The 27,596-nt window shown below is 34.3% G+C and overlaps 5 protein-coding genes and 1 long non-coding RNA gene across 12 annotated transcripts; 4 read left to right on the top strand and 2 right to left on the bottom strand.

Annotated features, from left to right (window-relative positions):
• The first annotated feature begins 55 nt into the window (after positions 1-55).
• LOC128919802 (uncharacterized) lies at positions 56-5,236 on the top strand. Its single transcript, XR_008469937.1, has 3 exons — positions 56-718; positions 4,850-5,012; positions 5,098-5,236. It is a non-coding gene; the product is annotated as an uncharacterized LOC128919802 (long non-coding RNA).
• Positions 1,447-27,185, bottom strand: LOC105214313 (uncharacterized). 7 transcript variants are annotated; one of them, XM_054225143.1, is made up of 8 exons: positions 26,995-27,185; positions 23,626-24,911; positions 10,427-10,642; positions 5,493-5,596; positions 5,177-5,317; positions 4,960-4,968; positions 4,418-4,558; positions 1,447-4,340 (listed from the first exon to the last, which is right to left on the bottom strand). In XM_054225143.1, the coding sequence occupies exons 2-8, from the start codon at positions 24,716-24,718 to the stop codon at positions 4,236-4,238; spliced, it is 1,809 nt and encodes a 602-aa protein (XP_054081118.1). In that variant the 5' UTR covers positions 24,719-24,911; positions 26,995-27,185; the 3' UTR covers positions 1,447-4,235. The 7 variants fall into 7 exon arrangements, with proteins under 7 accessions (XP_054081118.1, XP_028897600.1, XP_028897601.1 ...); XM_029041767.2 differs by lacking the exon at positions 26,995-27,185 and adding an exon at positions 26,713-26,962; XM_029041768.2 differs by lacking the exon at positions 26,995-27,185 and adding an exon at positions 26,635-26,793.
• Positions 7,123-11,017, top strand: LOC114804245 (neprilysin-4-like). The gene has a single exon (XM_029041764.2). The coding sequence runs from the start codon at positions 7,878-7,880 to the stop codon at positions 10,005-10,007; it is 2,130 nt and encodes a 709-aa protein (XP_028897597.1). The 5' UTR covers positions 7,123-7,877; the 3' UTR covers positions 10,008-11,017.
• On the top strand, positions 11,152-13,556 carry LOC105214312 (neprilysin-4). Its single transcript, XM_011187663.3, has one exon. It carries the CDS (start codon positions 11,213-11,215, stop codon positions 13,307-13,309), a length of 2,097 nt encoding a protein of 698 aa, XP_011185965.1. The 5' UTR covers positions 11,152-11,212; the 3' UTR covers positions 13,310-13,556.
• Ece1_1 (neprilysin-4) lies at positions 13,639-16,678 on the bottom strand. The gene has a single exon (XM_011187662.3). It carries the CDS (start codon positions 16,578-16,580, stop codon positions 14,418-14,420), a length of 2,163 nt encoding a protein of 720 aa, XP_011185964.1. The 5' UTR covers positions 16,581-16,678; the 3' UTR covers positions 13,639-14,417.
• On the top strand, positions 20,427-23,028 carry LOC128919801 (neprilysin-4-like). The gene has a single exon (XM_054225142.1). It carries the CDS (start codon positions 20,488-20,490, stop codon positions 22,594-22,596), a length of 2,109 nt encoding a protein of 702 aa, XP_054081117.1. The 5' UTR covers positions 20,427-20,487; the 3' UTR covers positions 22,597-23,028.
• Positions 27,186-27,596: the final 411 nt, after the last annotated feature.

Genomic DNA, 27,596 nt, shown 5'->3' with positions numbered 1-27,596 from the left:
ACATAATTTAACATATGTACATATGTACATTCTATTTAGAATTGTATACCTTCTTTCTTTTTTATTGCAATTTAATAATTATGTTAAACAAAAAAATTAAAATTCTCACGGTGAATTGTGAGAGAAATAATAGGGACTGTTAACAAAGTATTATGATATTCATTATATAAAGTAAAATTTAGTAACTTTTAACACTTTGTAGTAGACGCTGTCATTTTTAGAATTTCTTCACATCTTTAAGGCCCATGTATTTGTATAGTGTTCGGGCTCGGGGCATAAACTCCCATTTTAAAGACACCTCTTCTTCAGAGTATGGTTACACCGTCGTTCTGAGAATGGCCAGATAATTTACTGCACACATTCTATCCCTTAGAATGATATAATCTACTATCATTAGAATCTTCTAACATTCTTGCCCTTATCCAGTAAATTGATCTCACACCAAATGGTGAGTAGCAATACTATAACCGAACCGCCCGCGTGGTTAACTGTCTTAATTGTATACTTAGGGTTACACGCTTGTCTTTCAGGACGCCTGACATACGTTTTCTGTCATAATCGATTCGCCATTTCTCTGCTCGATATCTCATGCTCGGTAGTACTCAAAATATTGTCGGTTTGTTTGAACATCTGATTGGTTTCTATCCAACAATTGACGAAACAAAGGCAGCTATTTGATATTTAATGCTGGCTACTGAGCAAGGTGGAAAGACGAAAGGTAACGGTATCTAATACTTACCAATATTTGACTACTTCATGTTATTAATATTATTTACATTGTAAGAACCATTATTTCAAAAATTAACACATTCGAAATTAAAAAAAATGTACAGTTGAACTTCCCTAACTCGAATTACCATAATCCACAAAAAACTTCAATTTAGAGAGACTTCCGAGTTAAGGAAGCTAATTTGTATATAATTTGACTTTTATTGCCAACTCATGATCCCGAATTATGGAAATTCAACTGTATATGTATATATACGCGTAAACACTCTTTACATGTCCTTTCAAACATACTAATGCATTTAGCAAATCATTCCCAAAGTCTTAATCTGCCGAAACAGACCAATGAATGCTCCAGACTCTGTCCCTCTACCGCATTAAAGTTTTCATACATTGTAACATTCAATACATTATTTTAACTATTTATTATTAATCAACCAATTCATTGCAATTTCTATCACATTAATTACTAGTTCGAGTATTTGTATAATTTAAATAGCTTTGGACAAAAGTTAACAATCTCTGTCGAACTCAGTCGCTTTAGATTCGTATGTATTGATGCGACAAGCGGTAACAATCGCAAGCTTACTATTACTCTATTGCTTAATCAATGTACGGTATTTATGTTTGAATATTAAATCAGTATAAAATAGATTGTTAATTAATGAATTATCGCATCTCTCTCTATTGTTAACTTAGTTACTAAATAATATTAATAAAGTTCTATTAAGCATAGAGTAACTAATTTACCGTTGGGGTAATAATATGCAACCTTGCAAACTAAGAAATAATATTTATGCGATATAATATTAAGATAATTAATATATATGTAATTACTTTTACTCAACAATTTAACATATTTTACTTATTGTTCCATAATATTTAAATGTTAATACTTAAAATGAATTGAGTTTGGACTTTAGTAAATATAATTTTTAAAAATTAGTTTTCATTTCAAATACCATTCTATGAAAATGATTTAAAAAATTAATTCATGAAGGTACATATGCGGATACATTTTTTTTTATTAAAAAATTTTAACTATTTTATACATCTATACTACTATTATAAAGAAGAAAGATTTGTATGTATGTCTGTAATGAATAAACTCAAAAACTACTGAGCCGATTTCAAAAATTCTTACACCATTGTAACATAGTAGATTCACCCCGAGTAATATAGGTAACATAGGTTATATTTATTGCTGAAACTTAAAATAGTCTTGCAAGTCATTCGCATTACTGACAAAAATTCAAAACCCCCCAAGTTCGCGCTTGAGAGCCGAGTACGGAGCGTGTGCAGCGGCTTGAAGAACAAAATATTAGAAATATACAAGGACGCCCTAATGCGTCGAACTCTGAGCATTCTCAACTAGAGGTCGTAATCAAGTTTTAGCTCATTGCAAATACAGTGGAACTTCCATAACTAGAAGATCTCCATAACTCGAACTTTTGTATTGGCAATATCGTTCAGAATTAAAATTCCATACAAATCTCCTTCCATAAATCGAATTTTTCGACCAGGGCATGATACAAAATTTAAAATTTTACTATCGAGGCACAATTTTAAAAGAGTCTCTCTATATCGTATGGAGGAGAATAAAAAATATGATATTACTTTAATTCATTTCATAAATCATGTAACAAAAGAATCGGATACAGACGTCAATAGCCAAACAATAGCAAATTGTAACAAACTACTTTTAACGTATTTAAATAAAACGTTATGCGAAGTAAATAATTAAAACTGTGTATAAATCTATATTTTACAGCTTTTTGAAAGATTTATGTTTTATTGCAAATTTCTATAACTCGAAGTCTCTCTAACTAAGTTTTTTGTGGCTTATGGTGATTCGAGTTAGAGAAGTTCCACTGTATAATATAATTTCCACGCAAGAAATGGGAAAGTACATACATATGTATGGGAGAGTTTGTATAAGTGTGTAAAAAGCCGTGCGAAGCCAGAGCCGTCTGCTAGTATTTAATACACATGCATATGTATGCACTTTTAAGAGCTAGTTGAAGAATTAAGAAATAGTTAAATGGAGTTTTAATTTCGATGATTTTTAAATTTATTCGTACATGACTGTGAGATAGCAGGACGGTGAACTTTTCTAGTTAACAAATCTATCAAAATTAAACAATAAGTATTGATCCGACAATATTTCCATATTGTTTGTGAAATTTAAAGATTTATTTAAGAATAGGCATAATGCACAGTCATCGATGAAAACTAATTCTTTTTATTTGAGGGGAATCAAGCCCTGAGTATTTTTGTGTTTCCTTCATAAAAATTTGCTCTTCAATTACACTCTTTGATATATGGTATGATTTGTATAATTTGCATTTTATTTATTACTGCTTCGGTTGTTGTTTCCTTAAAATTTAATACCACAGTTGTAGAGTAAATTTCAAATGTATTTCATAAAATCCATAAACAGAAAGGCATGTTGCTCATTAGCTATTTTAATAATAATTTCACTTTTTATATGTTTACTTAGCAGTTACAAGTTTCTGTTTACTTATTTGAGATAACTTTTGAGGTACATACATACGTACATATGTTAATTAAAATATTTATCTTATATGAGTGGAGTTTAAATATTCTACCATAATTCATATGTGTGTTTTATATTGATAATTTACACGCTCTACATGTACATATACACGCTACATATTACATACAAATATACATATATGTATGAATGTATGTATATGAATGAGATATGGAGATCATATAAGAAATAAAATACGATTTTATATGTATATCATTGAAACAGTTTTTTTACATAAATATATTTGTTAAACATTGAACGAAGAAGCACACAATAAATTACAATAAGAAAAAATATATATTTTTAAATTATTATTGTTTACAGCGTTTACATGTCTAGATTACATGTTACATATTTACGAGAACAATTAGATTAGCTTTCACAAATCAATACTCATATATCCATAATCGACCATATGCATTTTGAAAGATTTAAATTAGTTACTTCATTAAAAGCATAAAAAAAATAAATTAATTTTACTATTATCAAAAGAAAAAATAACAATATTGAAAGTAATATTTCCTACATTATTTATGAGAAGGTACACTTTTTAATACTACTGGATACTTTGATTTAATAATACTGCAAGAAACTCTTTGTTGTGTATTAAATAATAATTTCTGTAGTTTTCATCAATGACTCAAAAGTATGACAAAAGAGAAAGCAATTTTGATTTGAGAAACGCTGCAAATAAGAAAGAGGTGATGATTAAATTAAACGTTTACTTCAATTATAGTATAATTATCGAAATACGTAACTTCTATTTTACAAGTAAGCACAGAACCGAACTTAGCCCTTCCTTACTTGTTAACATATACATACATACATACGTACTACTTGCTGCAACGATGAAAACTTGTCAACAACATAAATTCTGTATTCAGAGACTTTTTATATTAACATATTCATAGTTGTACTGAAATAAATAACTGCTTAATATATGGTAATTAAGAGGTCATAGTTCCACACTTGAGGTAAATGTATTCATTAGTATGTCGGTGTTATTTATAGGAGCACTGCAATTCGTGGCCGACATCCATTCAAAGTCTTTTATTGTTGCCTATTTTGACAAGAAATTAAATACATATGTACATCATTACTCCGCACGTATAACTTTTGAATTTATTTTAAAATTACTTTATGCATAGAGTACACCGCAACCACCACCAACACATGCATAATATTATGAGAATTTAAGTAGAAATCCACAAAGCCGGGAAACCACTTCTCCGGTATACGCAAAGCCCCTATAGCTCCACCCAATATTGACACGCCATCCTATTGGATAGAAAACAATGAGTGTACATGTTAATAAGGTTAGTTCACGAGGATGAAAATGGCAAACATCGAGTGAATTCTTTAGATGTTAGTTATTTGGAGTTCCATGTTATTTAAAAAAATCCTTTATATAGAATATTTATATTTATGCTCTTTTTAAGCACATTTATCTCAGCAATGCTATAATTTTCGTTCCATACTTTATACTAGATTTTATTGTATTAATCTACGTAAAATTATTATTATGCTTGTACGTACAAGTATATTTACAAGAACGCTTTAAAATTTCAGTTTCAAAACCTCCAATAACGGGAATCAATACAAAAATTCAATACTGACTAACTAAATTTACGCCAATTAAAATAAAAACATTTAATATTTTTACTATGATTATCACTCACTGCTTCTAACTGGATTTTGGTTAATTTTTGGAATGTTTTGGTAGCATTTAAAGGTAAGAAAAGTAGAAGTACATAAACATAAGATTTCATATCAGTGATTTAATAGTTCATATTTATATACACAAATGTTTTGCATAGAGAAAACGTTATTTATCTGGATAGATGCTTCAAAAGTATTCAATGTATATAAGTTTAATTTTCTACATCCGACCCTCACCTGGAGATAAACGTGTGATAGTGCTATCCGACTTCCGCCAACCCACACATCCATCGTACGAAACAGTGTCAATATTGAGCGCATGGTGAAAGGCAGAGCGAAGCAAAGGCGGCGTTGCCAAGGAGAACTGGCTGTGAGAGCCTGCAATTTGTAGAATAATGTAAAATTTGAAAGTAGAAAAGTTGTTAAAAGGAATTAAGTGCGAATTGTATGCAATCTTGTATAGAGAATGAGCTTTTAATAAAAATAGAGTTAACTAGTTCATATAATTATATATTATTTATGTTCAAACAGCACTTAATACAATCTCACTCACTTTATAAAGACCCCAAAGCGACAGCAAACAGTATGATAATATGATAAGCCATTTCCAAAAAGGACTAAAGCAAAAAGTGGTGGCCGTAACGAGAGGCAAAGCACCTGAAATTTAAAATTGGTCAATATTATTTAAAATTATATTCTTACAGGTACATGCAGTGACTCACAGGATATTTCGTGTGCTCATTTATTAAATAGGAAATGTGTAATATTTTTTGTATATACATATTTTACTTTAAATGCACATTTAAAGATATATTATTTTCAATTACAAACACAAAGAAAAACTTGCAAAATATTTTTTTCTTAAGCATAACATTTACAAAAAAAAAATCAAATACCAAGTGGAACGTCGTTACAGCTTATTAGCTAATTGCGGTTAGTGCTTCGGATCATTGTTCTGGCAAAACCTAAAACTGTCATGACTTCACTTTTTCAGCAAAATTATGTTTCAATAAATTTAAATAAAGAGTTTTAGCTATAGTTCCGACACCTGCCCAAACCATTACATGACCTTAACCATGTTTCACTGTACATCGCAGATTCTTCGGATCCACCACCGAGTTGGGTTTCCGCCAGACGAAATACTTCCAATCTGAACCAAAAGGATTAAATTTACTTTAATTTGCTAAAATAACGTATTTACAGTATGTTTTGTCTTTAATAACATTCACTCTGAATTTTCTATTGCGTTCACTAACAGTTCTCCGACCATGAAAATCAGCTTGGCGTAGAATCGAATTCTGTACAAGTTTTGTTTGGGGCCACACGGCCTTTAGCTACCGCTCTATTTCCCCGAACAAAGCGTTGGATAATATAGTGGATAGTAGAAATACTTAAGTCCGCAATTCCAGCAATTTTTTGAGCGATTTTCCAGTTTTGTAACGAATAATCACGTTTCGCGTTCTTATATAGACTCACGAGGACACGCTACGAAATTTAAATACCACTTTCAAAGTTAAAATTTCATTAAAAAATACTTAATATATCATTTAATAAAAAAAACACGAATAAGCTGTGACGTCGTTTTACTTGGTATTTTGTTTTTGTTGTAAATATTATGCCTAAGAAAATTGCTTTTGAAAGTTTTTCTTTGTTTGTAATTTGAAAATAACGTATCTTTAAATGAGCATTTAAGTTTTTTTAACACATTTCCTGTTTAATAAATGGGCACACGAAATAAGCAGTAAACCACTGAACATATATGACAATCGATTTTTTTCTGGATAAGTACAAGAGTATATTCTCTGTTTTTCGAAGTTAGCCTTCGCGTTTCCAAAAACAGTTTACTGGAAACGACATTATTAATTATAATATGTAAGTCTCGAAAAATTATGGGTTAAGCAACATTTTCTTCTTATTTCAATGATGCATAACATTATTCGATCCAGCTTATATGATAATATATGACCACTATATCAGGTCAAAGTTGGATCTTAAAAAAAAAAGTATATTTAAAAAAATAATAGCACAATTTTTGAAAATTTAATATAGATTTTTTTGTTAATACTAGTTAGTATACTTCTTTTCATTAAAAATATATTTCTACTTAAGACTCAACCTTCCGAAAAAAATAGATTAGATAGGATAAAAGATTTATCCTATACCTAGCTGAGTGTTGTAGAGTGTTATTATACTTTAAGGATAAAATTGTATATCGTTGATGGTACATAGCCTAATAAAATATATCTACATTGACTATATGTGTACGAGTATTTTACATACATATATATGTAGTTTAATTTAAAACGCCGGGCTCACTAAATATACTAAACAAATACTTTAAAATCGCTCAACCTATAAGTACATACATACCATTGTACTCACATGTACGAGTATAGGAATAAGGAAAGTTAACAAATATTTATTCGAATGGATTATTCATAACTGGATAAGGTGTCCTAGACCACCACCGTTATGCAAATCACTAAGATGATCCATCCATTGCCTTATAGCGATCTTCCAACTGTTTGATATTTTGACTTTTGCTATAAAATTGATCTTCTTCATAAGCGATTCATTGTGGTCAGATTTGTATGAAGCAATTTTGAACAATTACGCACTGTTTTAATTGATTTAAGATACCGCGCATTGTCCAGATTCTCGTACACAGAAAGGAAGGTCTAATATACCAAATACATGGATCCGATCGACCGGCAGTCTCTCATAGAAACGATACGAACTTTTCTGCCGTCCTGATATGTATGTATGCGTACAATTACTATGCACATACATGTGTTAAAATGCAAATACATATGAACACTAATTGAAAAGGAAAAATGTATATATTTTGCCGATAACCTATGTATGTCTGCTTCCGAATCGAATTCGAGTGGTCATTACTTTAGCGACAGTTGTACTTTCTAAACGGTAGTGACGAAAAATGCTCAGCATCAAACCGCAATCGACAGTCGTTAAGAGAATGTGTTCAGTCAAACAGCAGATTTTGGTGATTTTGCGGTATTTAGTGTGTTTAGCCTATCTCACTACCGAATATGCTGGCGCAGAACGAATAATCAATACCGATTACGATTTCACTACGGAAAATGCACGCGAAGTTCTACGCCTTTCAAAGGCTGCAGAAATGGTTAATTATATGCATCCGCAGATGGATCCTTGCGATGACTTTTACCGTTATGCCTGTGGTAATTGGCAGGAAATAAATCCAGCACGCTTTTCGGATGGAAAGACTGGCATATTTAATGTTCTAAAGAATGCCTACAACCGGCGTGTGGTGCGTTGGATGCGTAAACCCAAACGGAGCAATGAATCCGATATGGATCGCAAAGTAAAGTATTTCTATGAGTCTTGTTTGAATAAAACAGATTTACGAAAGAATTATCGCCAGAAGCTACTTTCTGTGTTAGAAGAATTCGGGGGAATGCCGGCACTGAAAGGGTCACTTTGGCAGGTTAATAAATTTGATTGGTTGGAAGTGGTTGCAGTTATTCTGCGAAAATATGGCAAGCAGATCATTTTAGGCGCGGACGTATTCGCCGATTTGACTAATAACGAAGTGAATCGCTTATATTTGGGACAATTGGATAAGTTGGTGACACCACGTGCTGCTGAATATTACGCGGTGTTAGCTGTCGCCAGGCAAATGGAAATGCACACTGTATTGGGAATGAGCCTGCCGTTGGCCTCCAAAACAGCGATCGAAATTGTTGATTTCGAAAGGAGGCTTGCGGAAGGAAAAATCGATGCAGATAAGGGTTTTGGCATGGAAGACAAAGCTCAACTGACTTTGCTTGAAGTGATGACCGATAATTATAAGCCAACGCTTAATTTTACACATTTCGTCAATGTTTGGCTGGGTCATCCATATGTGTTGCCCGTTTATGAATACGTCGAACCATACATAAACAACTTGCGCAGAGTAATTGAGGAAACACCCAAGGAAGTCGTTGCTAATTATATCATGTGGGAGCTGTTACAGGATTTTCGTATAGAAGCCAATGACTCCGATGAGAAGCATCGTAACAGATGCGTGGAGCGAACCAAACGTTATTTTGTCAAATACGTAGACCATATAGTATACCAGCAATTATTCACCAAAAACAAACAAATTTATACTGAGATACAAATGTTGTGGTTTGAATTAAAAAATGTTTTTAGGGACTTATTGCAGTCAGAGGGAAACAATTGGATGTCGGAGTCCACACGTAATAAGGCATTGGAGAAACTATCGGCCATGTCCATGGAGATTAATTCATATGATCAAGAGAATTTCGAGAAATTATATGATGCCTTGGTAATCAGCACTGATAGCTACTTCGAAAATGTCGTTAATATTCTAGAGTTACGTGGGCGCAATTATCGTCTACGTCTTTTAGAACCTCCAAAGCTTGATGAGGGAGAAACTCTTAGCTTTACACCTGCTTACGCAGCTGAATACAACAAAGTTCTTATTCCAGTCGCCTTTTTGCAGCCTCGTTTTCTTTGGGACAGTGCTTACCCGTCAACACTCAAATACTCCACAATTGGCTTCATTATTGCACATGAAATGGCTCATGGTTTCGATGCCATCTCACGTAAATACGACGCTCGAGGTAACCTAAAAAATTGGTGGGATCGTACGTCTACTGAAGATTTTGCCAAACGGAAGGAGTGTCTCAAGCAACAGTACAGCGGATACCGATATAATGGTCGGAAATTGCCAAAAACAAATGCCCAGGATGAAAATATCGCCGACAATGTGGGCGTTCGCATTGCTTATAACGCTTACCAGCAGTGGATGCGGCAGCATGATGATAATTCGACGTTGCTGCAGTATGAGAGACTGCCAAAAATAAATTTGTCGCCAAAACAACTATTCTTTTTGAGTTTAGCCCAAGTTTGGTGTACCGATGTGAATCGCAATTGGCGTGAAATTCTAATTGCCACTGATGTACATGCGCCTGAGGAGGTGCGGGTTATTGGAATGCTATCGAATTTCGAAGAATTTGCAAAGGAATTCCAGTGTGAACCGAGCGCGCGGATGAGCCCGAAGCGGAGATGTGTTATTTATTGAAAAGGCCAACAGCATACATTCGATTTTATTGTTATATCGCACAAATAAGAATAAACGTAGAACAATGTAGCTACAACTACAAGTATACTATTTAGTGATTTATGTACGAATGACTGTTAGCTATTAATATTCTCGTGACCATGGATTTGCGGAAGTGTTGAAAAATAAGATCGAGAAGAACATGTACGAGTACAATGTCAAGTACGCCTCCTTTTGATTACAAAATAACAAAATATGTACTTTCGTTATCGCTTAAAAAAATTTAAAATTATGAATATGTGTTCGCAAATCCAGCGTTAATTAGTGGTTCCGGATTTTAGACCTATGGACCGGTGGCTTCACTTAATGATGAATTCTTTTCACCACATTTGTTAAATAAATATATTTAATCGTTTATTTTTAGAAAATTCTGTACTTACCAAAACTTTGGCTCACCCATATACCGACCATATCCAATTTCAGCAAAGTGTAGTAGACGTGTTCTCCACTTTCAATATTCATAAAGAGATGGTAAATAAAACTTCCACACCATGGTGCTACCGAGCCGAAAAGATGGCAAAATGATAAAAACCGGTATTCCTGCTCCCATGGCATAAGACCTGGTACAATTGCCAATATGTAGAAAATCGGTATGGCTGTGAATTAGACAAACAATCCTTAAATTATGATATTTCTAATAAAGTGCATATTATATATGGTACAAATACAAAATTTCTTATGTATTCCATTGATATTGATAAACATATAAATAACTACATAGATGGAAATAGCCGTAATAAGGGATCCACATGATTATTATTAATACATTGTATAATAAAAACTGTAGTATGTATTGTGATCAATATTCTATCACACTATCTGTGTCAACATCTCATAGTCGGAGATATTCATACAAGCACGCAAACCATACGGATTCTCTTTATTCTCAATATTTACACACAACACCGAAAAGAGTAATCACAACAGTACTATACAATAATACAATGAACAAAATATAAATCAATTTGCGCTCAACTGAGACAGCCAGATTACACATTATCCGTGAGCAACTCCTGCGATAAGTGTGCTGACTTGCTCACGAGCTATCGCCACAAAGTGAGATAAGGAGCAAACCCGATCAGCGTTTTAGAGTAGCGGTCTCAGTCTTGATTCTGCATATACTGTCGATAGTTGAAACTAACAATTAAGCTACGGACCGATCGATTATGTTTCGATACAGTACAAATATACAGTGTTTATTAATTTGGACAATATTGTTATTTTTACATGTAATTGGTATTGATAACGCACCAGCAAGTAATGCTACCACAGAACTTTTGGATGATTTGAACACCGAGTGGGCAAAACAAATCTCACGTCAAGCTAAAGCTGCAGAAATTCATGTGATGCTCAATACTAAAGAGGATCCATGTACAGATTTTTATCAATATGCTTGCGGTAACTGGCACCGTCACCACCCAGCACAGTTCTTCAATCACATAATGACCGATCAGTTTCAATTGATCGCAAACGCTTTCGACCGTCGACTTCAGTTGGTACTCCGAGAGCCTCGCAGTGATGATGAAGTTGAAACGAAATTGAAAAACTTCTATTACGCATGTCAATTGGTGGAAACCGATGAAGTGCGATATAAGGTGGCGTTGCAACGTGCCTACCAGGAGTTTGGAAAGTTACCTATGCTGGATGGTGAGGACTGGAAGAGTGAGGAGTTCAATTGGTGGGAGGCAGTGGCGAAAATCCAGCACAAGTATGGCAAACAAATTATACTCGCTGTAGATATCATGGCCGACATAGTCAATAATACGGGAAATAAAGTTTACATTGGGCCGCCCAATTTTTCTATCAGCAGTGGAACTAAAATTCTAAGCATGCTGCAGGAAATAACGACAGTGCAACACCTCAAACGGTTTTTTGGTATAGAAGAAGCACAGGCCACGAAAATCACTAAGGAACTTATTAATTTCGAACGAGCATTAGTTCGTGGAGGATCTGATTCTCGGCAGGGTCTTACACTGCATGAATTACTCTTACTTAAGTCCGTCGACGAGTTGCGTGAAATATATAATGAAAGTCTAGATATGTCAAAATTTTTAGAATTAGCTTTGGGTGCTGAACAAGTGCCAGAGTACGTTTACATTTATGATGAAAAATATTTAAATAGCGTTGTAAAAATAATAGCAGAGACACCACCGCACGTGGTAGCAAACTATATATTATGGCAAATGTTGCAACCTTATATAGTCGATGTCAAGAAAGACAATATGGCCAAGTGGTGCGTAGAACGAACAAAGCAATACTTTGGCAAATATGTCGACTATATGGTTTATCAACGTTATAAGGATCCTGTGGTGGAAAAGGAGGTTTACGATATGTGGAATGAAGTGCGCGAGGTCTTTAGATTAGAGCTACGTGGCAATAAACTGGATTGGATCATAAATTCAACACGCGAATATGCGCTTGAAAAATTAGATGCCATGAATTTGTACATCAATTCTTATGAATCTGAAAATTTCACCATCCAATATGAAGATCTGCAACTTACGCGTAATAACTACGTCGAAAATGTGCAACAAATTTTACAAATGGAAAGCCGTAGGAAGTTGAAACGTCAAAATGGTCCCGTAGTCCCATTGGAGGCGCCCGAAGTGTTTACTTTTACACCGGTCTACAATGTACTAGAGAATAATATTAGAATACCTGTCGCACTTTTACAGCCACGTTACTTTTGGGGTGCACACTATCCGCAAGCTCTCAAGTATGCCACACTCGGATATTTGATTGCGCATGAGATGGTGCATGGATTTGATGACGATGGTCGTAACTACGACAAGTTGGGCAACTTACGCAACTGGTGGGACGAAAAATCAACATATCAATTTGAGGAACGACGCAAATGCTTTCAGGCGCAATACCATAAATACCGCTATGACGGACATCAACTGCCGAACGATGTATCGCAAGCGGAAAATATCGCCGACAATGCAGGCGTAAAACTGGCCTATGGAGCATATCAGCGATGGTTGAATGCTCAACAGTTGGAAAACGTAACGGATATTCAGAGCAAGGAAACATTTTCCCAATTACATTTTAATAATGAACAGTTATTTTTCATCGCTTTTGCCCAGCTGTGGTGCGATGATGTGCAGTCGTTCTTCCGCACAGCTCTGGCCATTTCGGATTCTCACGCCCCGGGCATGTATCGCGTAATAGGATCCCTATCGAACTTCCAAGAATTCTCTTGGGTTTTCAAATGTGAACAAGATGCACCAATGGACCCCGAATTCAAATGCTCGCTTTACTAACAGTAAATTTGGTAAACAATAAAAAAATTGTTAAAATACAGTAATCCCCGCTTAGGTGCCCCTTCTTAACATGCAAGACTTTTGAGACACTTAAGCGGGAAAGGCACTTCAATGAATCCCTCTTAAGTGCCTCGAGGTAGTTACCAAGCATTTTCTCAAATACTTCGTTCTAATATATTTTCTTTTAGAATGAAAGTCACATCTACATATTTCTTATTAATACCAAAAATACTTATTAATACAATAACAATAATAAATAATATGTAAAAAAAACATTACAAAACTATGTATATGTTTTCCTTTTTAAGTGGGGATCACTGTATATGTAGTTTAAAAGAATTGTAAAGCCTGCGATTACAAAGAACACATTTTATGTGAGTTTATGCGTGCCAACATGTACGCAATACACACATACATACATACGCACATATTTCCATATAGATAAGCTTTCCTACAAAGCAATTTATGAGCAAAGATTGAAATATACTCGTACATATTGTACATTAGTTTCAACGAAAAACTGTGCATATTAACTGTCAAAAGTATATCGTAAGTATAATAGTCCACACATAATATAGCAAAGATACATATATATATTTATATAAATATTAAGTAACCCTTACTATTGGATACTTGGTTTAATTTGATTAGGCCTTTATCTAAACATAATATGATAATAACAAAAAGGAAGCAAAATTTTTCCATATGAACATAACAATATTTTTACTGATTTGCATTATTATTCAATTTCACCATTTCGAATATTCGGACAAAATCTAGCCCAATCTAACTAAAGCTACTGGGTATCTCAGAAATATTTATATTAAATACACCCAAATATCCAAAATTCAACCAATTTGGTATAGCTGCAATATTTGAATTTCGGAGGACTGAACTCAATAAGACGGTAGAATCTACCATCTTAACACACAAACTTTTTTTATTTTAAGAAGCACAAATCTTTCTGTCCGCTTTTAACAATTTTCTCACAGTAAGCAGAAGGATATAGAAGGAAGGAAATACCATCGACTTTTCATCTTTGCATACTTGCTAAAATGCGAGTATTAAAAATTCTCCTTTATTAATTTGCTTGTTACATTCAGAGTTATTAGTAGATTTTACATTTGTGCTTTGGGTTCATTGTTGTTCCCGTGTCGCAGTGAAACTCCTCAGCAAAAGTGTTGAAATTCGCCAAAGAACCAATAACTCGAAATTTCGCTGGTACATGTACACTTATCAGTGAAACTTTGTCCCTAAAGTGTACATCCACATTATTGCACCAAAATTGCGCAAAGGCGAGAAAAAATAGTTGTTTGTTTGTGAAATTCAAATTAGGCAATGTTTCCAAAACTAGCAGACGTTCGCGCTCCAATGACGTGGTCTCATTTAAAGTGACGATCCATTTCCGATACGCTTTGTAGGCCAATTGTATACCACCATTGTCGGCGATATTTTCTGCTTGCAACTCACTCGGTGGCAGATAATTGCCATTATATCGATATAATGAATATTGCCGCTTAAAACATCTCTTTCGTTCATTAAAAGCATCAGTGGAATTGTTATCCCACCTGGTTTGCTCAGTACCATAGGTATCGAAATGACGACCGACATCGTCGAAACCATGAATAAGTTCGTGAGCCAATAAAGAGCCGAGTGTGGCAAATTTAAGTGCATTCGGATAATGATCGGACCAGAGGAAATTTGGTTGCAGCAGTATAACAGGTATCTTGATTGAATTCTCCCTGTTAATATAGGAGGGTGAAAATGAAAATGTTACTGGCATTTCTACTGGCCGATGGGATTGTCGGAGATTAACTAAAACGCGTTTAGTTTGCTGAATAAGAACTTGTTTTAAATTCTCAATGTAATCCGTTTTACTTAGTATTAAACCTTCGTATTCTTCATTGAAATTTGACTCTTCATAAGAGTTGATTTCTAATCTCATTGCTGTTAATTTTTCTAAAGCCAATTTTCGTGTTGTTGGCGATATCCAACTTAAGTTATTCGATTCAAGTTCATTTTTAAAAATCTCTTTAATTTTCAGCCAAATGAGGTTTATATCAGCCACCGTGTTCTTATTATTGTATTTTCGGAATATCATGTTATCCAGAACGTTGGCGAAATATAGTTTGGTTTTATTCAAGCATAATTTTTTCTTAGCACTACTCGTTGCTTTGTAGTCAAAAAAGAATGTCTTAAGTAATTGGTACATAATATAATTTGCTACTTGCTCTTTGGGGATCTCTTTAAGCAACTGCACCAGGTTCTTTTGATACTCCACGTGATATTCGTAAAAAGTTTCATTGAATTCTTGTCCCAAACTTATATTGAGATATGTATGCATATCTATATCGCCTTTATAAACTGAGGTCATTTCCTCCACCGTCCGCAACACAGCCATAGATTTTATTGTCTTTCCTAATCGTCTATCTGTTATGCCATCAGCTAATCTGGATTCAAAATAAAGTATTTCGTGTGCCGTCCGTTTTGCATCTGCTTCCTTAATACCCAAATATTTCTGCAAAGCTTCACAAATCTCATCTTCATATTTGTCACGGTGCCATTTCGTAGCCGGGCTCTTATACATAGCTTTGCTCTGTAGCGCCAACTTTGGCTGTCCAATAAATATTTTATTTTCTGTTTTATTGACAAAGTCTTCTCGCATGCCCAATTGCAGTATAATATCTAGCCCGTATTGGTTTTGTATACGTGCAATTGTAGACAACCAGTCGAATTTGTGGGCTTCCCAAGCGCCCTCCGGTGTAAGTACTGGCATCTGACCGAACTCCTCAGCAATCTCCCATAGCTTCAATTTATTACGCTCCTTTTGCTTCTCGTCAACCTGCAGGCACGCACCAAAGAATGTTTTCACATTTGTTTTAATGTCGTCTCCGTTTTCTTGTGTTTCCTCCAAAAGCACTTTCAGTTGCTTTTTGTCATAGATGCTGAGCAGTTGCGCAGCAAATGTTGTCTCCAATAAGTTGCGCGGCTGGGTTGGATTAATTTTGGCCCAATTACCGCAAGCGTATTGAAAAAAGTCATCACAAGCATCGACATCCGGTTGCATGTAGTTGCGCATTTCGGCCGACTTTGCCTGCCGCATTACATCACGCACATACTTCGTGTTGTCGATCTGTGAAATTTTATCCACGTACAATTGCACCAGCGGTACTGAAGTCGACTCAGATTGATTCACGGACAGCACTAGTAGTTGTAACAATGACACCCACAACCAATATCTCCGCATGCAGTTAGAGACAGACATTTTCATTTGAAAAATGCCTCAGTTATTTAAAATTATTTAACGGACGAATTATGGATATTTAACTTTTTTGGCTTTTGCGCATATTGCACATACGACGTTAGAAGTGCTACTGGCGCGTGAAAACCAGAGCGGAGAAGAGGACAGCCAGCTGTGGTAGTTGTTCCATTTAATAAACTACAAAACAATCTCATTTTCCAAAGAGTTCAGAATGTTATCGCTTCGCAGTTGTATGGACGCTATTGAAGAGAGACTGCCTCAACTATGACTAGTAATAGTTGTAGACACATCGATAATTATTTACGTTACACTGAAGAAAAAGTATTTATAACAAGTAAGGAAAGGCTAAGTTCGGGTGCAACCGAACATTTTATAATCTCACAATTTATTGATGTAAATTTATATAGATAACACAATTCGACTACCAAGATACAATATATCGAAGACTATACGCTCACTTAATTTTATATTACCTATAATCAGGTATATGGGAGGTAGGAAATGTTATGACCCCATTTTATTAATTTTTGGAACAGAGACACACTATAAGACGAAAAAATTTCCTCTGAATTACATTAAATTATCTGCGGAATATAGCGATATTTTCGGTGAAAAATTGCCCTAAGGTATTGAGTTCTTCATGTTCGATACCCGGGGCCTTGAAAAGTCAATTTTTCCACAAGTGATGTCACAGCTCAAATACAGTATTTGTGTAAAGTTTTATTCCGCTATCTTCATTGGTCCCTAATGTATATCGATGGCTTAATATAGAAAAGGCGTATCTACACTTTTCGTTACTTTTCAGGAGAAGGAAAAAACTGAATAAAACCTTAAAAACTTAAGATGCAAAAAACATTTCTATGTAATGCAATTTTTATTCAAAACAGGTAACAAATTCAATTGTGGTTTAATTTTGTTATTATTTTTAATTTCTTTGAAGTTATTTGAGATAGGGCTTTATGTTGTTATTGTAACTTCGAATGAGTTAGGGCTTTTTTTTATATGACTATAAATCCGTTATTTACGATCATAGCCCACTAATTTTTTAAGGGGAGGAGCATTTGACAGTGGTCTACCAGAATACATTGAAAACGCGATTTCGAAAAAAATGTAGAAACGACTTTTCTATATTAAGCCCACGATATATTATAAAGTGAACGAATCAGATGAAGTTCAAAATTAAGTTATATGGGAAGTAGGCGTGGTTGTGAACCGATTTCGCCCATATTCCACCCGTGTTATCAGGGTGTCGAGAAAGTTTTATATACCGAATGTCATTGAAATTGGTCCCATTTTGTAAAAAAAAATCTGAGTGCAGCTTCCATTTCTTGCCATTTCTTCTGTAAAATTCAGTGTTTCTGACGTTTTTCGTTAGTGAGTTAACGCACTTTTAGACATTTTTAACATAACCTTTGTATGAGAAGTGGGCGTGGTTATTATCCGATTTCTTTCATTTTTGGACTATATAAGGAAATGGATAAAAGAAATGACTCCAGAAAGTTTGGTTTATACAGTTTTTTTGGTTTGCAAGATATATACAAAAAACCTATTTGGGGCCGGGGTCACGCCCACTTTAAAAAAAAAATTACATCCAAATGTGCCCCTCCCTAATGCAATCCTCTGTACTTTCGTAACTTTATTTATGGGTTAGTTATGACACTGTATAGGTTTTCGGTTTTCGCCATTTTGTGGGCGTGGCAATGGCCGATTTCGCCCATTTCCAATACCAACCTCCTCAGGGTGCCTGGAATATGTGTTCCAAATTTCATTAAGATATCTCAATTTGTACATAGAAGTAATCGCTTGCACGGACAGACGGACAGACAGACGGATTTCAACTCAACTCGTCATCCTGATCATTTATATATGTATGTATATATAACCTTTTCTTTTCTTTTATTTTTTGGTGACACAAACAACCGTTATGTGAACAAAACTATAATACTCTCTTTAGCAACTATATGGGAATATTTTGAACTTATTGGTAAATGTTTATTTGGTTTCGGTTTTGATAACTCAATATGAAATAATATCCCTGAGATGAAAGAATTCGTTTGCAAAAATACGTGACGATTTATTTCTCAGCGTCCTTATAAAGAACATCTATGCTGGTGTATTTTGCCTTATACATATAATTTGAGAACTAAGTCTGCGTTAAATCCTTTGGAAATTGAGCTCCATATGTATGCAAATTAATAATTAATTAAATTAAAATAGTTGCTTTGAAATGTTTAGTAATATTGCAATCGCCGCGAAAACATTTTAAAATTACTCATCTTTCATCTTAAGGTTTTTTTTTTAATATTTTCAGTACTCTGAGGAATGAAAGGAATGTTTATTCTTATATATTTCGGTTTGGGACTATCCCTAAAACAGTTCTGCATCAACGAGTAGAGTAAGAAATACTGAAATATTTTCATCTTAATATGCAAATGAACACTACATAAATATTTTACTATTTTATTTAAAGTTACGTAAAAATTGTAATGGTCGAAAATTTAAAGTATTCGAGTAGATAGTAATTTAGTAAACTTAGTAAGTTGCGCAACTTAGTAATCTGAATTAGTATTAGCTATACAAACCTTTTCAGAATATAAATTTTTTATTTCAGCGATTCAAGCAAAATCTTATAGAACCGGTTATGAGTAAGTACATATTTACATATATACATATGTATTCATTTATTTTTTTAAACGAAGGGAAGCGCTTTGACGAGTTTTTTTTTTTTTTTTTAAGTAAGTGCATTACTCTGCTACAAACGTGTTCTTTACACATTTTTTAATAAACTTAATTATATGTATTACAATAGATGTTTTCATTTCGATGTCGATTGTAAAGAAACTAACTGAACGAAGTCATTAAAACATGTATTCTGTAATTTTGTTTGTTGCAGTTTTCTATTATTGTCTCTAGAAGTCTATATCCCATGTCTTTGTTAGATGATTTATGCAATCCATATGTGTAATATAATATTTTTTGTTTGCCTCCGAACAATATAGAGGGACTCTTTTAAAATTCTTCCTCGATAGTAAAATTTAAAAAAGTTCGATTTATGGAAGGAAATTTGTATGAAAGTTGCATACTATTTCCTCTTCAAGAGTTCGAGTTATGGAGAACTTCGAGTTATGGAAGTTCCACTGTATGTATATATATATATATATATATATATATATATATTTCGTTAAGTTTTAATTAATTTCATGAATGAAAGTCAGCTTTGAGAAGAGAACAAATGGACCTCTCTTTTTCTGGCCCAACGCACATTCGTGAAGAATGTTCGATTCGAACTTATATGCTTATAACCATAATTATGTATGTATGTAACAAATAATAAATGTGAATTAGAAAGAAAAGTCGTTAAAAAGGTTAGTGTACAGCTTCAAGATAACGGGATTAAAGACGACAAAAAACCGCACACTAAACCATTTAACTGGCGGTTCAAGTGTACAGTGAAATCGTTCGCAGAATTATGTATATGTATGCATGTACATATGTACGACTATAATTCTCAGTTAGTAGTAGTCATGTTAAAAGTATTTGCGTTCGAAATGAAGATATCATCCATTGCTTCGCTTTTACTTATATTCATTATTCATTATTAGTAATTCATATTTACGAATTTATAGGCCGTATATACATACTATCTTTGTGTGTGCATGTTAATATACATATGTTTAGGAGTATGCATACATTTGTATGTTCTTAAATGAGTCGTACAATGCCAAACCGATAACCCCAGAGTCGCACTCTAGTCACGTCATAAAGCCTATGTATGTACGAGTGTGTATGCTCGTATAAGTGTATGTATGCACCCATACCCCTGATCAAGACACAAAAACTGGGATGACTGCGGCGATCTCAACCAAACAGTTGCAAATCGATTTTCGTCCGTACAACAACGCGTCTGCTCGCCGAAATGATTTTGCTAATAAAGTATTCGTTGCACATATTTTGTGTGATTTTGGCATGCGCACACACCTTAGCTTTACCGCAGACAGCGGATCGTGTTAAAAAAATTCCCTCAAATCCATCGAAACTGGAAATAGAAATAATGCGAAAAGCAAAGACCGATTCAATCTTGAACAATATGAATACTAAAATTGATCCATGCGATGACTTCTATAAATTCGCTTGCGGAAATTGGACTCGTCTCTACCCTGCTACTACAATCGAACACCTGACAACCGGTCTGTTTGAAGAGTTGAGCCATCTGCTTGATCGTAAAGTGGAGAAGCTTTTAATAAACGATCCCAATTTCAATTACACCGATATAGACAATAAAGTAAAGGACTTTTTCGAGTCCTGTGTGAATTTAGTGAAGAGGAAAGGCAGTTTCAGACAGGACTTAATCCGCTCTATCGCCGAGTTTGGTGAAATGCCTGCGCTCAGTGGGGATAAATGGAATGAGGATAAATTCGATTGGGTGGAGACTGTTGCAAAAATTGCCCACAAATACGGCAAAGACATCATCATAGGTATGGATATAATGGCCGATTTTAAAGACAATAGCGTCAATCGAATTTATTTCGGTCAAGCTGAATTGCCCTTAGAGAGTCGTGTTATGTATTTAGATAATTCTACAGCCGTATATAGAGACAGTTACAGAAGTAAAATTCGCAAAGAGCTTGAGAAATTTTTGGGAATGGAAACAAATTTGGCTACAAAGACTGCAAATGAAATTGTAGATTTCGAGGTGAATTTAGCGCGCGGTTTAATTGATGACACACTCGGCCAGAGTCTAGATGAGTTATCCAAACTCACAACCATCAAAGACTTGCAAGCTAAATACAGCTCAGTAATAGATATGAAGAAATTGATGAATATAACATTGGGAGAAGTAGTTCAAGATAAAGTGTATGAGTATGCAGAGTCATATCAGGTAAACTTGATGAAAATTATTCCCTTGACGCCAAAAGCAACACTAGCTAACTATATCTTCTATACATTCCTCAACGATTACATGCTGGATATCGATAAGTCGCCAAAGAGGCAGAAGAAAACCTGCATCGAGAAGACTAAGTCATATTTTGCTAAAAATGTGGATAATATGGTCTATCGAAGATACAGTACCGGAAAAATTGAACGAGATGTGGAGTATATGTGGAAGAATCTGAAAGAATCGTTCAAAAACAAGTTACTTTCCGATGACCTCACCTGGATATCAGAACCAACACGTCAGTATGCGCTTGAAAAACTCCATGCCCTTCGAATGGAAATCAATTCATATTCAGATCATAATTTTACCGAAGAATTTGGTTCATTGGTTACTAATAAACACGATTATCTAGCAAATGTGTTCGCTTTATTAGAGTTAGATACTAAACGATCAATCGCTAAATTGCACGAAGAGCCAAAACCCATAGAGGCTGGCGAAATACTGTCCTACACACCCGCTAATATACTAATTGAAAATGTCATCAAAGTACCGGTGTCGATTCTACAGCCATATATTATGTGGGGCAACTACTACCCAACAGCGGTGAAGTTCGGTACTTTAGGCGCGCTGGTTGGGCACGAACTCATACACGCATTCGACGACACAGGACGGCGCTTCGATAAGGATGGCAACAGTCGTGACTGGTGGGATGAGAAGTCAACAGAGATATTTCTCGAACGCACTGAGTGTTTCAGCAATCAGTATAGTCAGTACGAGTATGGTGGACGTAAATTACCGAAGAGTGTATCGCAATCAGAAAATATTGCAGACAATGGTGGTATGCGGTTGGCTTACGATGCGTATCTGCGTTGGTATGAAGATGCAGATCGTGCTGGGGATGACGTTGGCATGGAAACCCTACCACAATTCCCTTATAACTATAAACAATTGTTCTTCATTAGTTTCGCACAAATTTGGTGCAATGATGTCCATCCCCAGGTCAAACATCTGCAGACATCAACCGACCAGCATGTTCCAGGCGAGTTTAGAGTAATCGGACCTCTCTCGAACTATGGAAAATTCGCAAATGAATTTAACTGCACAGATAATAAACGAATGAACCCCCCTAAGAAGTGCGAAATTTATTAAACTAAAAATCAATTCGAACATCATGTATTTATATAAATTATGTAATATGTATATGAATGTCTCCCATTATCAGTGAATTAACCAAAAACCATACACGTACACATATGGGTTGTAAATTTGTTTTGAAAAGGAATTAGAAGTTTAGCATTGTAACGTGTTGGATCAAAATAAATATAAATATAAATAAATTGATCTTAATATATGCACATATGTGTATATGTATGTATGTATATACATTAGACAGTGCCTACAGCTTGTGGATTTTTAGCATTTAGTTTATAATTGAGTAATATAAATTGTATTTAAAGTAAATTAAAAATATAATTAATAAAACATAACCTTTCGGATCACTGAAGTGAAAATTTTGAAGCAAGCATTCATACTAAAGCATCGCAATAAAACAATAAAGAATATTAGCAGCATTGAATACAATCGACTAATATTATTGATCTTTACTTAAGTTTTACGAAAAATACGTTAAACTGGAAAGATTTAAGAAGTATGCACTTGGCGAAGGTAAAATACAAATTGACTTGTCTGGCAAATGACGCCACACAGAGCATTAAAAGAACCACATGAATCTTAAATTGAGAAACCAGAAGATTCGGTTCACAAATTCATTAATTGCACTAATAAACTGAGGTGAAAGTACATTTTGCGGGCGTGGTAACGGTCCATTTGCAATAGCAATCCTACACAGTTCCAAGGATCATGTGTACCAGCTTTTATCAAGATATTTGAATTTTACCCAAGTTATCGCTTACACGGATAGACGGGCATATGGATTTCAACTCGTCTCATCATCCTGATCATTTTGATATATGTATAACTCTATATCTAACTCGTTTAGTTTCAGATGATAGTTATAACCGTTAAGTGATCAAAACTATTATGCAAATAGTTCCAGAATAGACCCAATATAAAGCTTGGGAGTTTGGATCCGTCTTCAATTGTATAAGAAGACAAGGCTTGTTGAAACATTCTGTGAAAACACATGACTGAATTGAATTGATTAAGAATTTCACTTACCATGTGTGAGTATATTAACCGTTTCATTATGCCAGCAGAACAAGCTCCATAAACATCCCTTGAATGTTGTGAGTGGTCGGTAACCATTCAACACATAAGGATTGAACTGCAAATATTTTGGCATATCTTGCCATTTCTGTAGCTGTGTATTGGAATTAAATGCGGATGATTTCGTTGTTGTTGCGAGCGACTTAAGTTTCGTTGATCGCACTATCGATGTGCTTTCCGAATTCGTACTAGGTTCTAACGAGCTCGTTGATGATGACAGCGAAGACTTAGATGGCGTTGACGTACACGGGGTCAATGGTGTCGTAGGTGTATATAATGCTAAATGTTCCTCGTTTGCAGTGTGTAGTGGAAGCCCTCTAGTTGCGAGTACATCTCGTCGTTCGGCACGTTCTTTGCCATTTAAAGCTAATATATCTCCTGATGTCGAGATCGTAGCCGCAGCGTCAATATCAATGCCACCGATGCAGCCTTCCACAACCAGTGCTCGTCGTCGAGCCATTTCTCGCTTAATACTAATTGGTGTTGCGATCACAGACGATATAGTCGAATTTGAACTTGAATTGCTACTTGAACTTGAGTTGGAAAGATTTGATTGCCCAGACAACAACTTAAACTCTGTATTTGGCGTGGTATTCGATATAGACTTTGATGATATGACCACAGAGTTCTTCCCTATTTTTTTTTTTGACGGCGATGCTTGCGGTGAAGGTGCCGGTGTAACAGATATCCGCTCTGCATTGCTTCCTAGATATTCCACCATATCGATGGGATGTGGAGCGAAACTACCAACCTTGTGTGTGGTATTACCCACAGTAGCCGGGCAACCGTAGTTCATGACCGACGTCCCGATGCTATGGCCGACGCCGACGCCAACTTGCAAGCGATGGCGCAGCACACTGGTTTGCTCCAACATCGCTACTGGGGTTAACAAAACGGTTGGCGTGAAGCCCCCGGGTGAAGCTACATCGCGTGGTAGAAGTTCATCACGACTGCCGGTACTCGTAATATCGCTTTGCATGATTGTGGTAGTCGTGGCTCCGTTGTTGCTATTTTTGGTGCCATTGCAGTCGACAGCAGATTGCATGGCTTGTCAATAGTTGAAACTTAAAAGATTTTCCCTCGAATGAACACGGTTCTTGGCATCGAAAATAGCGGCGAATTCAATTAAACCTTAATTGACTCAGCATTTTAAGGCTTCTAAGTAATAATTTCTAAGAACTTTGTACATGGATATTTATCGTCCTTGTTCACGGGTGGTGTAATTAATTCATATTAAGCTGCAATAAAAAACATAAATACAAAAACGTTATTGATCCCATGTATGTTTGATTTATATATATATTTATTTTTTATACACAATAACACAAATTGCAAAATAAATATAATTGGAGGTTAAATGTTTTGTGAACCCTTTTAATTTCACAATCTAGGACTTTTTCTTAAGGTCTTCTAATCAGCAAAAACTACTATGTGGATACATACTCCATCGACGAGATATTCGTTATGTACAAAATGTTCTTTTCAGCCGCTATGCATGAAAGAGTTTCCCCAAAAACGTATAAAGATGACTAAACTGACGGTGAGTCCAACCACTAAGTATTTTTGTATCACGTTCAGATATTTTTATATAAGGAAGTTGGAAGTAATAAATAGTTTTCCATATCCGCCAATTAATGCAATTAACTATACTCATATGAACAGTTGTACGAAATAGAAACTATAATTAGAATCTGATGACTTAAATATATTGAGGTAATAATCAATATTTTCTTTGCGCTTGAATTTACCAAATTCGGTATTTTGGCATATTCGTATTATGTAGCAAATTTGAAAGTTGAAGGATTTTAAAATTTTTTAAATAATAAATGGTATGAAAATTACGTTTCATACGTACTTACATACATATATATACATGTTTAAACTCTTAAGTTTTCCATTTTTTGCCATTAACTCAGCTTTGGCCCAACATAAGTTCATATGTATGTATGTCCGTACAACACATAAAGACAAATATTGAAGACATAAAAAAATTTCATTCTAGAATTCACTTATGGTCATTCTCTTGATCAAGTATTGGATGGTTTTTATATTTAATTATAAAACAGTGATATTCATATTTTGACTGTCTCAAGTTCACCGTTCATTTTGGCAAATAAATCTCCATCAATTCATTGGCGCTAAATTTACGGTTCCATGCAGAAATATTAAATTAATCATTTAGCAAAGGCCCATCACTACTTTCAACCCACTTTCATCACTTACATTGAAAATGAACTATGTACATACACATTTATTACACACTTGAGGAAATTGTAAGGAATAAGGTTAAAAGAATAATGTTTACATACTTTTAGCGCGAGTTAATAAGGATTTATTAATTTATGCGTATTTTTGCTTTGTAATTACAGCGATTTTGTGAAAAAATAAAACTCATTCTATTCTTAGACTTGTGTGGCAAATTATTTGTTGCACAATTATAAACAACGCCACGCACATGTATGTATGTACATATGTATGCATTTCACATATTTATAGGTGCTGCATTATGAGTAGCTATTATATATTTATAGAAAATTGCACTGTTATTTACTGAAAATGCTTGTACACATTTGTAATATCAAATTTGAATTTTGCGGGTGTTGCATTTAATAAAGCACAGAACATTTTACTTTTTTGCATCTATTCATGTAATTGTATATATGTACATATTGAATTAATTTAGTGATGTTGAATTTAGTCATCACTTTATAAAAAAGTACAAGTAACAATTAACATTTATCCTTTTAATTACTATTTGATTACACGTTACAAAAGTATTAGAGAGGAAGAGACAGAGAGGGAGAGCATACAGATAAATCGGGAGCATGCATTCAAAGAGATATTGATAATCAGCTAAGTTATTTCCCGTTGGGTATGTATGTATGTATATAAGCGAACAAGGTGATTCAGAAAGTAAATACAATATATGCATATGTAATGAAATGTAAAATGCCTATTGACCATAAAAACGCATGGCAAATCCATTGAATGACCAGCAAAAAACTGATATTACACGAACGGTTTGAAAATATTATTAACCATCTCAGAAACGACGTAAATTGACGAAACATGAACAACCGTCTAATCCAATAGGACTTAAGATGTCCTTAATGTTAAAACAAGATTATGAGAAAAATAAACTCTATTTCAAACATAATCGCATCTGGATTTATTTAAATTTTTATTTCAATATTAGACTCTTTAGAAAAAAATTTTAATTTCGATGTTATTATTCTGATTGATTTTTTCTTTCTATCACGTGGTTTCAATGATAAATTAATAAACATGTATAATTCTATTGTTATGAGTTCAAAGGCTCACTGTTTATTATGTTCACTTATGTACGAATAGTAACGCGTTACTTTCATTATTATATCATTCACTAAATCATTTAAACATTATATATTAATTCAATTATTATCACTGTCTAATTAAATCATCAAATGTTCGAACCAAACTGAGCTTGTGGGAGCGATTCTCTGCCAACGATATAACTTTTTTCAGCTTCAACCACCTACTTCTTCGAAAATGAACTTTGCATAAATTTCGGAACATGCGCATTAAATAGTCACTACAAGTTCATATCAAATTTTTTTTTGTTTTGATCATTTTTTATTTTAATTTTGCTATATTACTACTTTTATAAATTGTATATATTTATTTCCCTTAGTTTAATTTATTATTATAAGTTTAATCCGTTAACGGATATATATAGATACAGGAAAGATGCACTTCCGGTCAAACTGTTCCACAAATTCCCAACTGATCAATTTTAATGAACATTGCTGGATTTACTTATCATTCTGCCAGTATAAAAAATTATTGGTTCCAATTAAAATTAAAGATTATCAAACATTTTTTTATAAATTCTGTGACTAAATAAATCAATGTTGAACTACTTTTTACTATCTGCCTCTATCTGG

The sequence above is a fragment of the Zeugodacus cucurbitae genome, chromosome 2 (assembly GCF_028554725.1).
Source record: "Zeugodacus cucurbitae isolate PBARC_wt_2022May chromosome 2, idZeuCucr1.2, whole genome shotgun sequence".
Classification (NCBI taxonomy): Eukaryota; Metazoa; Arthropoda; class Insecta; order Diptera; family Tephritidae; genus Zeugodacus; species Zeugodacus cucurbitae.
Note: the sequence above shows the minus strand (reverse complement) of the source record. Positions and strands in the feature narration are given on the sequence as shown.

Excerpts from the sequence above, each read along its gene's own strand:
- LOC105214312 (XM_011187663.3), top strand. The coding sequence starts at position 11,213 with ATGTTTCGATACAGTACAAATATACAGTGTTTATTAATTTGGACAATA.
- Ece1_1 (XM_011187662.3), bottom strand. The coding sequence starts at position 16,580 with ATGAAAATGTCTGTCTCTAACTGCATGCGGAGATATTGGTTGTGGGTG.
- LOC105214313 (XM_054225143.1), bottom strand. The coding sequence starts at position 24,718 with ATGCAATCTGCTGTCGACTGCAATGGCACCAAAAATAGCAACAACGGA. Across the intron at positions 5,597-10,426 it reads ATGGGTGAGCCAAAGTTTTG|GTGCTTTGCCTCTCGTTACG; the intron begins GTAAGTACAGAA and ends TTTAAATTTCAG. Across the intron at positions 5,318-5,492 it reads CGCTTTGGGGTCTTTATAAA|GCTCTCACAGCCAGTTCTCC; the intron begins GTGAGTGAGATT and ends TACAAATTGCAG.
- LOC128919801 (XM_054225142.1), top strand. The coding sequence starts at position 20,488 with ATGATTTTGCTAATAAAGTATTCGTTGCACATATTTTGTGTGATTTTG.
- LOC114804245 (XM_029041764.2), top strand. The coding sequence starts at position 7,878 with ATGCTCAGCATCAAACCGCAATCGACAGTCGTTAAGAGAATGTGTTCA.